The sequence below is a fragment of the Plasmodium coatneyi genome, chromosome 4, assembly GCF_001680005.1.
Source record: "Plasmodium coatneyi strain Hackeri chromosome 4, complete sequence".
NCBI classification, from domain to species: domain Eukaryota; phylum Apicomplexa; class Aconoidasida; order Haemosporida; family Plasmodiidae; genus Plasmodium; species Plasmodium coatneyi.
The window spans coordinates 585779-601057 of NC_033559.1; the positions used below are offsets into that span (position 1 = coordinate 585779).

Consider the following 15279-nt stretch of genomic DNA (forward strand, 5'->3'; position numbering starts at 1 on the left):
AATTTTTTTCGTTCCTTGTATTGCATGAAAATGCTTACGCTCATACGTATTTAATATGAACCAAAAAATTTTCCCCACTTTATTTTGACTTCTTTGGAAATTTTTTTTTATGGAAGATTCAAAATGTTCATTAGATTTTTTTTTTTTGTTATAGTTTTTTACCTCATAACTTTTCTTACCTTAATAATTTTTTTTTTTTTTTTGCCAATTTTCTGTGACATACTTATTAGGGCATTTTTTCTTTTTTTTTTTTTTGGACAATTCTTTTTGCACAATTTCTTTTTTTTTTTTGTGCAATTTTCTCTGTGACAAAATTTATATTAGGGCATTCTTTTTTTTTTTGACTAATGTTATACCTAAATTATACTAAAAAAAAGCGGAAGACTCAACTTTCTTCCTCCTTTATTCAGGGATTATTATTCCATGTTTTGTGTGAACTGCACATCTAACAGATGTGTATAACCATAAAAGAAGGAGGCGGGCGGGAACCTCCTTCGCGAGAAGTCCCGCGCACAATTTGGAGGAGCACTTTTTTCAAATATGTCCATAATTGGATTTGAAAAGAAAATTATTGTGTTAAGATGAAAAAAAATACAAAAACAAAAATTTGTAACAATGTGAATGAACACTTTGAATCTTCAATTAAAAAGTTGCAAACAAGTAAGAATGATGTGAAAATTTGTTTTTGCCCCATATTAGTTACACAGTAGCGTAAACATTTTCACACAGTACGAAAAAAAAGAAAAAGGAAAAAATAAAAAAAAAAAAGGGAAGAAATGCCATTGTAACCTTGTAACTATATATGAACTCTGCGCGGTTATTTATATCACCCCCCGAGAAGGAGAGGGAACGTCACATTTAATGGTACACATCACATACGTTGATAACTAATATTCTTCCTGCTTTCTCTTCTTCTATTGCTGTTATTGTCCCATGCTCTGGATGTTGGCCCATCATATATGGTTGAATTATCTTCTTCCACAGAACCTATTGTGGAGGCTCCTATTGTAGAATTCAGTTCTGTGGAAGTATCATCTGAAAAGGCGTTTAAGTCTTGCCTAACAAACCTTCTTTTTCTGCTGCTTTTTCTGTTACTTCCACCGAAGGGAAGGGTGTTACGTAATCCAGAAAATAAATTGGTATACTAGGGGGAAAAAAAGAAAAGGAAAAGAGGGTGAGCACACGTGCACAGAATGTATATGTACATTGCTGCTCACTTTATGCACTCATTTTAAGCATTCATTTTTAAATAGACATGAAAATAAAATAACTAATATATATATTTTTCTATTCATACTTTCAATTATAATTGTAATTATTACTTTAATTATAATGGTAATTGTTGTATTACTTACTTTATACAGAAAGAAAAAAACTGTTGGTAGTCCTATTGCGGCGAGTCCACCAGCAGCAGACACACCAGGGACGATACCATTACCACTGGTGGGAATAACTTCATTTTCTTCAAGTTTTTTTGTTTCTGTGGGGACTTGTGAACCAGAACCCGCTTTACTAGGAACACCTTCTTGAGAGTCAGTATGAGGATGATCACCTGAATGTAAATAATAAATACAAACAAAAAAGGAAAGAGGAAAAAATATATGGGTGTCGGCTAAGTACAAAAGAGCGAACAGTGTCGGTTAAGTACAATAGAGAAGGGGGAGCGTGGGAAACAAACAACATGATGTGAAGTGTGGTCCTTGTGCACTAAGGGGTGTAGGTGCTCTATGTGCGTATATTCCCTTTTTCTGTAATAATAATAATATATACTTCGGTATCATACATTTGGGTTATATACATATTATTTGTTATTATACATATTTTATTTTTTACTTGCCATACCTGCATCACCCTTTGGGCCCCTATCACCTGCTGGACCCTTCTCACCTGTTTGCCCCCTATCACCTACTGAATCTAAAAGAAAAAAAAAAAAAAAAAAATGAATGGTCTTATTATAATAAAGAGTACAGTTTGAACCCATAATGATGGGTGTACGCAGGGTGCAGTTGCCCCCCTCCTTTTTTTTGCATGTGTTCTCTCCTTTTTTCTTTCCTTGCCGTAATAATACTCTGGATTATATATTTGTTACCTACATCTGCTCCTCCTCTTCTTGCTGGTGGTCCACCAGCAGGGAAGGGTAATTGTGGAGGTTGAGGTTGTTGTTGTTGTTGTTGTTGTTGTTGCTGTTGTTGTTGCTGCAGTTTCAGTTCGTCTAGTAAGATTGATGGTTTTGGAATTTTTCCACTACCACCCCTGCCACTACCACTGCCATTTAATTTACTATTAAAGTCTGTACAGAAACTATCATTAGGTTTCTTACATTTGGTTTCTACATCCTTATAGGCAGAAACAATTTTTTGTAAGTGATGATAATGTTCACTATAACAATCGGACTCCCGACTGTATATCAGTGTTCGTATAATGGTATGGTCTTGCCAATAGTCGAAGATGGTTTTTCTTTGAAGGAAGGGGATTGTACTTTTATTATAACATGTATCAATAGAACAATTTTTCCCTGATGCGTACATCGACAACTCCTGGAAAATGTGATCCATATGGCTTGAAAACCTTCCGTCAGAGGGACTGTTGGGTAGCAAACTTCCAATAAAGTAGTACAGGGCAGTGCAACGATGCGCGTCCACTCCTGTCGTCTTTCCGTTTCCAACAGTGGTGGAACACCACGCCTCTACAATGCGATCCAAATAATCCTCAATGCCCGTATCAGTAAAATATGTGCCTAAATTAGACTTTGTTTTGAAGTAGATATTTATGTTCGTGGTGCCGCAATCTGCACCCTTAAATTGGTTGTATGTTTGTCTCGAAGGTAAACTCTTCAAACATTGATCGCCTTTCCCTTCCTATAAATATGTAATTAGCAAAGAAAAGAGTGTGAAGTGCACACATACTCATGTGCTTCTACACTCATATTATACTCCTATTACAGCATATATGAAGTATTACATGAATAAAATATTACATGCACAGTATTTTTTGTATATAATCCTTAAAGAAAAGATAATTGTTAATGGTTTGGTTACCTCTGTCCCAGGAGGAATTCTTCCTTCATACAAAGACATGCATTGCTTTTTCAAATGCTCCGGATTATTGTCACTACCAAATATTTCTTTAATTTTTGTACAGAATGGGTCCCTATCGTCACCAAGCGAAGCACAAGTTGCACTCATACTATTATAGTAAGTAGCAACTTTGTCTAAGTAGTTGTAATATTTCCTTTTACAAGCATAACCAGCATCACCACTACCACCAACACCCTTCTGCTCTGACAAATTGTCCTTTATGGTTTTGAGGTTGTACCAATAATCGAATACGATTTTTCTTTTTTCGAAATCGCTTTGGCTGCTCTTACTGTACCTAAGTTCATATTTGTCACTGTAGAATGACGAATCCAATTTTTCGCTTATTGCATTTAGAGCGTCACTAAATTGACTTTTGTCCGATAGTTCGTTATATATGAGTTGGCCCAACCACCAATAGAAGAAATTATAACGCTCCTCATAGGCAGTAGGATCCCTACTTTGGTTCATCATATTTTTTATTTTGTACCACGCGCTGGCTATTTCATCCAAATATGTAGAAGTACGTGGATATGTGTTCAATATTCCTCGCACTTGACTCTTTATGGTGTTAACTGCAGGATGAGTGGTAGCAACATACAAGTCCTTACTGTCGTATAAGTCATCGTACACCCTCCCCGCGGGTAAATTTTTCCCATATGTACCCTGTAAGTATAATTAGTGAAATATATGTGCATTCGTCCACTTATATTATATAGTATACTGAACATTATATACATATCACTCTATATGCATTTTTTCAATAGTGAAATGAGTTCAACTCTCTGTGTACCATTGTTTAGGTATGTATATATATTATTCCTCCTATGTATATATATAATTAGATTCAGATCGAAATGTGCCCCTCATATGTTCATATAGAGTACATATGTACGAGAATTTTGCTTTCTCCATACGGATTATAGGCTAATATGAAGTTCCAATTTTTTTTAGAATAATACACACATTGTTCATTTCCTCAGGAACAATATTTCATCATACATATGTATGAAGCATCATATGTATATAATTAAAGTAAAAATGGGGACGAACAAACCCGAAAAATAGAGAAATAATAAAGGAAGATCCAGATCCCTATATGCTCTGTATCTATGTATTATATTTGTGTACTGCGTAAGCTACCCTTCTTAAATTATATTATTATTACTTACATATTCCTCTTATTCTGCATATAAGCATACTTCTCTTTTTGACGGAAATTCTCAGAATGTATTATTAATTTAGGCTTTATTATGATTTAAAAGGATTATTAAAAATTGCTAATAATTATTGAACCGTATAGTTCGTACACATAATATCCTTCCCCCTTTTTGGAATGTGTATATTTATCAACACCTAATGGACAGTGTTTGAATTCATGAGAAAAAAAGGGATGAGCATGAATATAGTTAAGAAGGAAGTGCTTAAATTACCGGAAGAGAAGAGAATACATACTTGTATCATAATAATATTCTGTCTTTTACCCTTTTCTCTTTCCGTTCACGATAACTTAGGCATAATAACCCTGCTTATTTTCTTCTTTTTTTTTTCAGATAAATATACTGTGAATAACTCATATAGAAGATATGCATTATGTTATTTGAGCTCCCCCGATTTCCTTCGCCAATCCACATTATATTTTTACACGTTAATATACCTTCCCCCCCTATTCCTATTCAAGGGATTGTGGGGGTTCCATATCCCTGATTCATTCCTTCTTTCCATGAGTGCAATGTTATTATATATGTGAATGATCATACACGTGTGCATAGGGATCGTTGTCATTTATGCAGTCATTGCAATGTAGAACCATAAATAATATAAAGGTCCCTGAACCGGGTTTACGGCATTGTATATGTATATTTCCATTTCCGTCTCCTTATAGGAACTATGGACTTTTTCATGTGGGAATGATAGAAAAAATATATGTATAGATGGAAGAATGTCTAAGGAAGAAATGAGGTCTACGGTAGGAAAAAGGGGGAAGGAATAACTTCCCAAGGGAAAGTACCCTTCCTTTCCTTTGACCTCCTTCCCTCCTTAGACCTCCTTTCCTTCACTTCCTTAGACCCTCCTTTCCTTCACTTCCTTAGACCCTCCTTCCTCCTCCTCCTTAGATCCTCCTTCCTTCCTCCTCCTTAGATCCTCCTTCCTTCCTCCTCCTTAGACCCTCCTTCCTTCCTTTTCCTTAGACCCTCCTTCTTTCCTCCTCCCTTAGACCCTCCTTCTTTCCTCCTCCCTTAGACCCTCCTTCTTTCCTCCTCCCTTAGACCCTCCTTCTTTTCTTCCTCCTTAGACCCCTTCCTTCCATCTCCTTCCTCCTCTTTAGACACCTTTCCTTCCATTTCCTTCCTCCTCCTTGGACATCCTTAGACCCTTCCTTTCCTTCCCTCCTTAGACAACCTTTCCTTCCTTAGACATCCTTTCCTTCCTTCCTCCTCCTTAGACCCCTTCCTTTCCTTTCTTTAGGAAGGTAATGTTTCCTCCTTCTTTCCTCTGGTGAAGGTTACTTCCTTCCCCTCCCTTAGGAAGGTACTGTTCCCTTCCTCAAGAGGGAATTATTATTCTATTCCTTCCTTCCCCTAGGGGAAATTCTTCCCTCGGGAAGGTAATATGTTCCTCCCCTTGGGGGAAGGTATTGTTCCCTTATATTTCCTGAGAAGAGGTATGTAATATTTTTCTACAGCTTTAAAAAGAAGCTTTCCATTTATTGATACATGGAATGGTAACCTACATTATTTCTATTCTGTTGTTTCCTTCCATTATAACTTGTTCCTCTTCCCCTAGATGGTGGTGATATACCATATATGGTAGAAGAATCTTCTATTAAACCCATTGTTGAATCAAGTGTGGAATTTATTTCTATGGACGCTTCTGTGGGATCGTATGTTGAGCTTAATAATGTTGAATCATCTTCTGTGAATGTGTCCAAGTTCCTTCCGATGGATCTCCCCCTTCTGCTCCTGCCTCCAAATTGGTTGCGGAACCAGTCAGGTAAGGAAGTATACTAAGATTGGACAGGGTGTAAGGTGTGATAGGGTGGAGAGAATATATATTATATATGTACTTATATATCTGCATATATATATAGTATATATAAATATGTATATGTGTATATATAGGAATACGTATAGTTTATTCTATATATTCACGGCTTCATAGGAATAATGATTACTATTTGTATTATTCACATATATTTTAAATGTATATTGTGGCACAATTACTTTATATAGGAAAAAGGAAATAGCCGCCGCTATTCCGGCTACTGAGAATATGGAAGAAACAGCAGCTGGGGTAATGCTGGTGTTGCTCCCAGAGGAAGGTGTGTCCGTTGTGTGCACGGAACTTGACTTATGTCCGCGGTCTCCCTGTGATGAGTCACTTTCTGACGTTCTGGTATGTAATTCACCATTTTCTTGTGTTGCTTCTTTCTGAACGGAAGGTTGTGCACTATCCTCCAATTCTGTAGATTTCCTTGTTCCCACTTTAGTGCATGTTAATTCTGCTAGTTTATTATTGATGTCCTGCTTATGCTCGTCCCAGAAATTCCTACAGTAATTATCACTCTGTTCGTCCTTACATTGTTCTTCCACAGCACTATATGCAGCAGGTATGTAATTTAGGTAACGCTCATATGTACTATTACACTCGAGCGCTTTACTCTGTAGAAGTGCCTGTAAATTACTATAATCACGGTAAAAGTCAAATATTCTCCCTCTTTGGGTAAGATTTACGCCGTGAACAGTAGTGTTCTCATATTCACACTTATGTTTACCAGGTACCTCTGCCAATTTCCTACATATTTCATTCATAACGCCTGGGAAAGAACTATCATTATTCAGTTCGCTAGATATTAGGTTCCCTAACCAATAATAAAAGTAGCTGCAGCGATCATTAAAGGACGAACTACTTTGAGTCATCATTTGAGTTATGTAGAACCATGCTGCGGCAATCTTCTTTGAACAGGCAATAGTATTCGGATACATTGTTACTGTGCTCTTCAGGTTATTCTCTATTGTGGTAACAGAAGGTATAGTGCCATATGCCAGGTGCTGCATGCCAAGAGTGTCGTACATACTCCTTGAAGGTAAACTTGCTAGGTAGTCTACCTATAAATGTAATTCAGTGAAATACATATATATATGCATATATTCCTACATGTCTACATGCATATGCTCTCTATAATATTATATGTGAAGTATTATATATATATACTGTTATGTCATTCATTCCACATAGGAACTAACAGTGTGTGTCCCTTCTTCCTCCGACATTAATGGAGGTCCAGGTCCATGTTCCCCGTGTTCATCCTCACTTTCCGAAAGTTCGTCCACATTCTCGTCATGCTCTGGCTCCTGTTCAGCGGTGCACGTTAGTTTCGGTAGTTCCTTCGGTGGCCACCCCTTACACCTATTACCTTCCCAGTATTTACTTCTAAATTCAATACAACACTTATCATTACTGCCATCACATATATTACATAATTGTCTATATGCTGATTCAGCTTTCGTCTGTTGTTCCATATATTCTTGACTATTAGAACCTATGTTACACGTCTGGTCCTGTTGCCAGACACTAATGTTATAGTCGTATTCAAATAATACCTTACACTCTGGGAAAACGTACTCCCCAACATCATCGTACAACTTATAGAAGTCACTCTTACATTGGTCATCCGCCAGCAGGTGGTAAATTTTCTTCATGATCTCCGCCAAGCCCCAACTATTCAATTTACCTTTTATTTTTTCACCTAACCAAAAATAAAAAAAATCACACCACTTATTATTGGGTTCTGTCTGTTCCATTTCACATGCATAACAATATCTTTGCTCAATTTCCTTGGCCAAGTTTATATCACTCTTCAGCCACATTTGTGATACTAGGCTTAAAGTATCCCCATTATGCTGACAGCATTCATCCTCATTCTGCGCTTCATGACACTCTGAGCCTTCGTCGAACATATGGTACCTTAATTCTGCGGGTAATAGAAGTGAACCTCCCTTCCCCTAAGAAAATATATAGAATTGGAAAATTATATGTGTATGTATTTCTATATGAACACATATTATTTTATTCTACTATGCATAAAGTGTTATATTTATAGTATTTATTCATTCTTAAAAAGGAGTAACATTCTGCAATGTTACCATTTCTAATGTCTATTAACATTTCAATATAGAATAAATTTATATTTTTTAGAACATTTTCCCCCCTTCTACGAAATTCGTACACAGAGAGAACGAGGGTGCATGGAGTATTTCCGCCTGCTTGTTAGGTAATGATTAGTGCTTCCAAGATTATTGCTTCATAATGATTATGAATATACATGTCAAATTTTTTTGTTACAAATTTTTGCCTTCGTAATTTTTTCTTTTCCTTCCTCTAGCCTTGAGCATACTACACTGTACTCAATTCGTCTTTCATAGATAATGATAATACATTATATATATATGTATCAAAATCATTATGTACATAATTAAAAGTGAAATATGAACAAACTTATTTGAATAGCGACATAAGGCAGGGCAGGAAAAAAGGGGAACCCCTTGAACACTCCTCATTTATTCATTCTGTTATTAGATTTTGCATGATTAGGCGGAGCAGTATATTATTATTTATACATGTTCCCGTTTTATTGAGCATATAGAATAGTATTATACCTCTCCTTCCGTAAAAATTCTTTAGCGTGTGCTACTGATTCATTTCTATTTTACTGTTACTTAGAAGTTGGGTTAAATAAAAATATTGTTAATGTACATATATTACATAGTTCACATATATATGCACGGTGTACTTCTTCCTACCTCTTAAATGCGAAAAACCCTACACACACACGCCCTAAAATGCGAAATCCTACATGCACATCCCTAAAATGTGAAATCCTTTACACACACACCCTAAAATGCGAAATCATACAAACACACCCGCTAAATGCGAAATCCTACACACACATACCCTAAAATGCGTAATCCTACGCATACACCACTAAATGCGAAATACTATACACACACCACCCTAAAATGCGAAATGCTACACACACCCTTAAAAGCGAAATCCTACACTCACCCCAAAATGCGAAATCCTAAACACACCCTAACATGCCAAATCCTACACACTCCCTAAATGGGGGAAAGCTACATAGATCCGAAATGTGAAATCCTACACACAACCCTAAATGAGAAATCCTACACACACCCTAAAATGCGAAATCCTACACACACACTCCCCTAAAATGCTATATCCTACACCCTGTTCCTGTTCTTCCGTTTTTTCTTCCATTATTAATATAAATTCTTTTGTATTGTACCCTTCTTTCATTTATTCTATGAATATACGTCCTTATTAAAGATGTATAAATGTACACGTTTCCTTAGTGGAAGGAAGGAGGAAATACATTATTTATATATGAACTATATACTACATACATATATGAGCATCTTTTAAAAATCCTCCTGACGATGCTATTAACAATATGTTAACATCCCCCTCTTTTAATAGGAGTTGACCAAAAAATGGAAGCATCGAACATATATATTTATCAAAGAGTAACAGTTATATTTCCCTATATACAAATTATCTGTGGGGTGTATATATCAGAATAGTGTTGGAAGGAGTCTGTCATAATTTAATAGTGTAATGGATAAATAAAGGATATGTGTGGGGGCTTCATTTTTCACCTTTCCTTTGTTAATCCAGCTCATGTATTCGTATTTCCTACTTTATGATGTAATATAACATATATATATATATATATATATATATATATATATATATGTATGAGAAGTGCCCATTAGTTAAAAATTAAGCAATGTGCACTTCTGACGGATGTAGGAAATGGGTATGTACTGGTATAGGATTATCAGGGAACATATAAAATGTTGACATATGTGTGTTCCGCATAAATATGTAGGAAGCCCCTTTTGAGATAAGTATATTATATACAAAAATATGAAGAAACCATGGTAGGAGTAAGGGAAGTATTACAAATTCGTCTAACTTTTTCATGGAGCTTATATATGTATGTGATGTAGGTAATAATTTCGGCGTAATATAGTGGAAACATAGGAGTACATTGGAACATATATATTACTACGTCCTGTTCTTCGCTAAATCTATGTATAGGAAAACCAATGTTTGGATAAGTTGCCCTCAAAGGATATGTACCTTGAATTTGGGAAAAGAAGTAATGGTTGTGGAGAAAATGGGGATACACATGACAGGGGAACAGTTGTTAGCATTGTGAGAAGTTCATTAGGAGTATACAACATTAAGGATGATGATATAATTGAAGGAATTGCGGACGCCTACTGTTATGCATGTAACAAAGAGAAGGACAAAGACAGCCCATCCTATTACGATTCATGTCATTTTTTTTACTATTGGTTATATGATAGAATAAAGGAGAAATTGAAGAATTTTGGACTTGGTGCAGTCCTGGGAAACATTTACGGGGACCTAGGAGATAAAAATGTTACGAATAAGTGTAAGGAAATATATCCCAAAATGGACAGGCGTAATTTCGACAAAGAAAAAATCATATTTGATTATGCCTATAATTATAGTACTTTACAAAATAGCGGAGGTAGTAATAAATTTCTATGTGGTGAGGACTGTGGCCAATACCTAAGCAGTGTTAAGGAGGCATATTCAACGGTAAGTGACATTTGTACTGGTGGGAAGGCTAGTAGTGATCCATGGTGTACAGAATTTACGGACGCCTATATGAACTATTTTGATGAAAGCGGGGAACCGAAGGAATTGGCATGTGAAGAAGATGACCTCGACGAAGACGAAGTTGTCGAGGCAGAACAACTAACACCGACGGATGAAAATGAATTAAGCAGCTTAAATTCAAGATTAGATTATCGGAAGTTTGATGGGTACATAGATCACTGCAGATTGAGCGACGACTCGCCATATGGGAAAATAGAAGATGTTATGCATAGCCTACTGAGCAGTTGCCGAAATATTGATGAATGTGCAAAGAGAGTTATAGATGTTTGGTGTTATATACATAAAACCAAGAAAGTCGGGTCGCCTGAAGATGAGTACTGTTATTATTTTTATTATTGGTTAGGAAGTAAAGTGTGGGAAAAGGTGCAGGGGCGAAGTGAGTTTTCCTCAAAGATGGACCAGTTATACCAACACTTGAAGGATGCCGGCGCAGATAAGAAGTGCGATATTATATATAAACAAATAAATAAATCTAACTTCTATCGAATGAAGGCTCTATTCGACTATGATCAAGACAAAGAAACCATAAAGACTAAATTAAGGGAAGATGGAAAGGAGAACCACTGCAAATCAGCCTACTCCAAATACCTCAAGAACGCTAAAGTAGCTTATACAAAAATGCAAGCACGTTGCACTAATGGGAAGGGGGGCAAAGAGCCTGATTACTGTACTAAATTCGAAAAGGAATATAAACCACTCTTAGGTCAACTAACTCAACATGCCAACTGTAAGGTTGTGGAACTGGCTGCTGCACCGCCTGTGCGAGTTACACAGCTTCATACTGAAGATGGTCCACGCAATCCATCTTCTGAGGGAGTTGCAGAGGCTGCGCACCCTCCTGCGGGGCAGGAAATGGAGCAACGTGCCAAGGCCCCCATGGGAACTTCATATGGTGGCGGAGAACAGGAATCTCCTACATTGAGCCTAGGTGGTCGAGGTGATCAGCTGGGAGGGGCCTCCTCAAGTAGTGGTAGTGGTGTCCCCACCACTACTGCTGTAACGGGTACCTTGGCCACGTTAAGCTTACCAACAATTGCCTTCTTTCTTTATAAGGTAAATAAGGAAAAATTCAGAATACATATAAGATATGTACTTCATGAACATTTTTTATATATAAGCAGACAAATATAGAATAAATTATATTGTGTACTGTATATATATATATATATAAGTGTATATAGGTATATACCATAGTATTAAATTATATATGTATACTCTTATAAAAAAGAAAATAAAGAAATGCATAGAATAAGTTATGTTATATTTGCATTTTGTACATGTGCATTTGTCACGTGCACCCGTACCCCCATACACTCTTCCTTTTTCTTTCTTCCTTCCCTTTATACTCTTCCCTTCCCTACATCCATCCTTTCATACTCTTCCTTCCACACCTCTTCCCTCACTCTCATTCCTTCAGTATAATCTTTTACCTCCCTGGATACCTAGTGCATTTGGATTGAACAACAACAATCGTAGTAGAAACAGCAGAAAAAGGGGGTCCGTCAGTCCTAACTTCGATACATTCCCAAACGGCGACACGTCCACACTATATTCAACAACAGACACTTCCACCTTGTACTCAGTGGACACTGCCACAACAACAGACAATTCTACCATATATAATGAACGACGAAGACCATCCACCCACGTACCACGTCCATCACCACGTGTAGGAAGAACAAATAATGGGAGACCAAGGAATATACCTTACCAGAGCATTTAACACATTGGAATGTTATGTCACATCGTATATGGAACATTAAATGAATGAATGTTCCCCCTAGAGGGAGCATAAATGACCGCGCGCAGTTTATATATATACAATGTGTATGGGAAAGAAACAAAATGGAATGTAACATTTTTTTCTTCCTATTTTTCTTCTCTTTGCATTTCTTTCCTTTTTTTTTTTTTTTTTGTGCAATTTTTTCTGTGTGACAAAAATTTATTTTAGGGCATTTCTTTTTTTTTTTTTTCGCTCCCATCACTGCCGCACGCCGCCTCACACTTTTAAGCGATTGCGTTCATTTTCACCTTTTTAAGGGATATATTTGGAAGGATTGCTTTTTTTTTTTTTTTTCTTTTTTTCGTCACCCTGCCCACCTCCAAGATATCTTTGCCTCCCTCCTGCCTTTTCTAAAATATGTTCGATGTGCCCACCCGTGGGGGAACAAAATTAAGGATATTGACGCTACTACTAAGCGTACGCGTGTATATGCACGTATGTACATTGTGGAGTTCACGTAGTGGTTTCCTCCTTCTGTTTCCCCTCATCCTAAGGGAATGGCACGCAGACTGCCATCCGGGTTGCGTAGCAACTGAGCCATTCTGAGAGTGAATTCGCTACATACGTGGGTTAGAAGTGCACGCTTGCATTCATCTGTATGCTCTCCCGCACGTTCACCCCCACTCATGCGGCCCACATCAGTGCCTAACATGAAAGAGACATGCCAACAAACGCTCTCGAGGAAAAGGAGCTTCCTAACCACTACAGAATAAAACAGGGAAGGAGGAAGCTCCAATGACGACCACTGATAGACCGCCTTCACCAAAAAGAGAAAACCCGTTCGGATGTGACTCCCCCCCCAAATTAACATGTCACCTTCCCATGGTACATACAAAGGGTAGGCACATATCCGTTTAAGTATGTGTTCGGAGGAGGGAAAGAAGGTAAACCCATTAAGCGTGCGAGGTTTAGGCCCCACAGTAAGTCACATTGTGCCAGTACCAGGGGAATTATATATTTGCAGCTCATATGTATCGGTCTTACGAATCAGATGTAACTGGAACGAAAAAAATAACTCTGAGTGCGTCCTTATGACAACACGATCACGTGTTCACCATTGAGCATAAGTTGCCACTCCATTTTGTCCACCCACCACCCTCTCCATTTTTGCAAAACCAAGACGTCAAAAAAATCGATTCCTCATTTGAAAAAATATTTCTTCTTTACAAATATATTAAAAAATAATGACTAAAAAAAATGGGTATAAACTGCTTGTAGAGTTTTTCCTTTTTTACACTTTATTGCTCATTCCTGGTACGGAGTCCTACGTTCGAAGTAGCACCGGCGGTAGGGACATAATCAGTTGGAGTAATTTTAGCGGAGTCCTCACGGAGGGCACGATTCAGAGGAGGCGCCTTCCGTGGTTGGTGAGGAGTACCGCAGTGCCACGTCCACAGTTGCCTCCATCGCAGTTAGAGCAGGCAACACAAATTGCACCACAACCATCACCCGTGGAGCCAACAAAACCCGTCAAGCTAAAAAAAAAAGAAAAAAAAATACTAAAAAAGTACAAAGATTTTCTAGATATTTTGCCCAAGAGAGACAGCGAATATGCAATAAACGAAGCAATCGAAAAAATAAAAACGTTGGCTGTACATAAATTTGTCGAAAGTATCGACATATATCTGTCCTTTAACCAGAAGAGGACCAAGATGAACAAAAATGACAACTTAAAGACCTTCATTACATTTCCACATAATTTGAAAAAAAAAAGAGCAAAAACAGTATACGTGGTGACGAACAGGGATCTTCAGAAGAAGGCCACCGACGCAGGTAAACTCTCCCCCACAGGGCACTACACCCGGCTCAGCGGAGCTTCTTTTTTTTCTTTTTTGCGCCATGTGCCCACTTATTGGTGCCTACATAAGATGGCGCCCCGAAAAAAAGAACGCTTGTGCTGCCACTCACATTGCACATTTCCACCCTCGCCATGCGAACCCCCCAGGTGCTGACGTCGTTGGGGAAGACGATCTGATCAACAAAATTAAAGAAAGAGAAATCCGACTGAAGAAAAAAAATAACAATTTTTTACTCTGTACAAATGACGTGATACACAAACTGGCGCGTGTTGGAAAGGAGGTGGGAAGTAAAGGACTGATGCCAAATGAAAAGTCTGGAACATTGGTGAGTGAATTTTTACTCGAAAAGCACGTGAAGCTTTTTAAGTTCGGCAATTCATATATTTTTAAGCTGAACAAATTAAACACGCTAAATTTAAATGTGGGGGATGTGTACATGTCAAATGATGAGATACGAGAAAACATTTGTCACCTTTTCGATCATTTGGATAATTTGGAGTTTTTTCACTTCAACTCGAAGAATTTGAAGTCCATTTTTCTGAGCAGTACCATGGGCTTCCCCTTCAAAATTAAGAAGAACTTTCTCTAGGGGCACGCCCACATGTGGAAAGGGATTAACAAAGGAAATGTGTTTATGTGTACACACGCAAACGTGAACTTTTCTTTTAATTGGCCCCATCGTGTGTGTGTTCCTAAGGGTGCGGGGCTACTGCGCCCCCCGGACCGGTGGAATATTACTCCTTACGTGCGTGCCCTATAGAGGACCATTTTTGTATCCACCGCTGCGCCTACTTTGCAACTTTTTTTTAGTGCGAACGAAAAGTAACTTCACCATTTTGCCCATTTGGAAAACCTTCCAACGGAGTTGCTTCACATGTTGGTTGATATT

The 15279-nt window shown here is 37.6% G+C and overlaps 1 protein-coding gene across 1 annotated transcript; it reads left to right on the plus strand.

Annotated features, from left to right (window-relative positions):
- Positions 1–13775: 13775 nt before the first annotated feature.
- PCOAH_00007300 (50S ribosomal protein L1) lies at positions 13776–14979 on the plus strand (the record flags this gene model as incomplete). The annotated part of the gene is made up of 2 exons (XM_020057540.1): positions 13776–14364; positions 14537–14979. 2 exons carry the CDS (start codon positions 13776–13778, stop codon positions 14977–14979), a joined length of 1032 nt encoding a protein of 343 aa, XP_019913237.1.
- Positions 14980–15279: the final 300 nt, after the last annotated feature.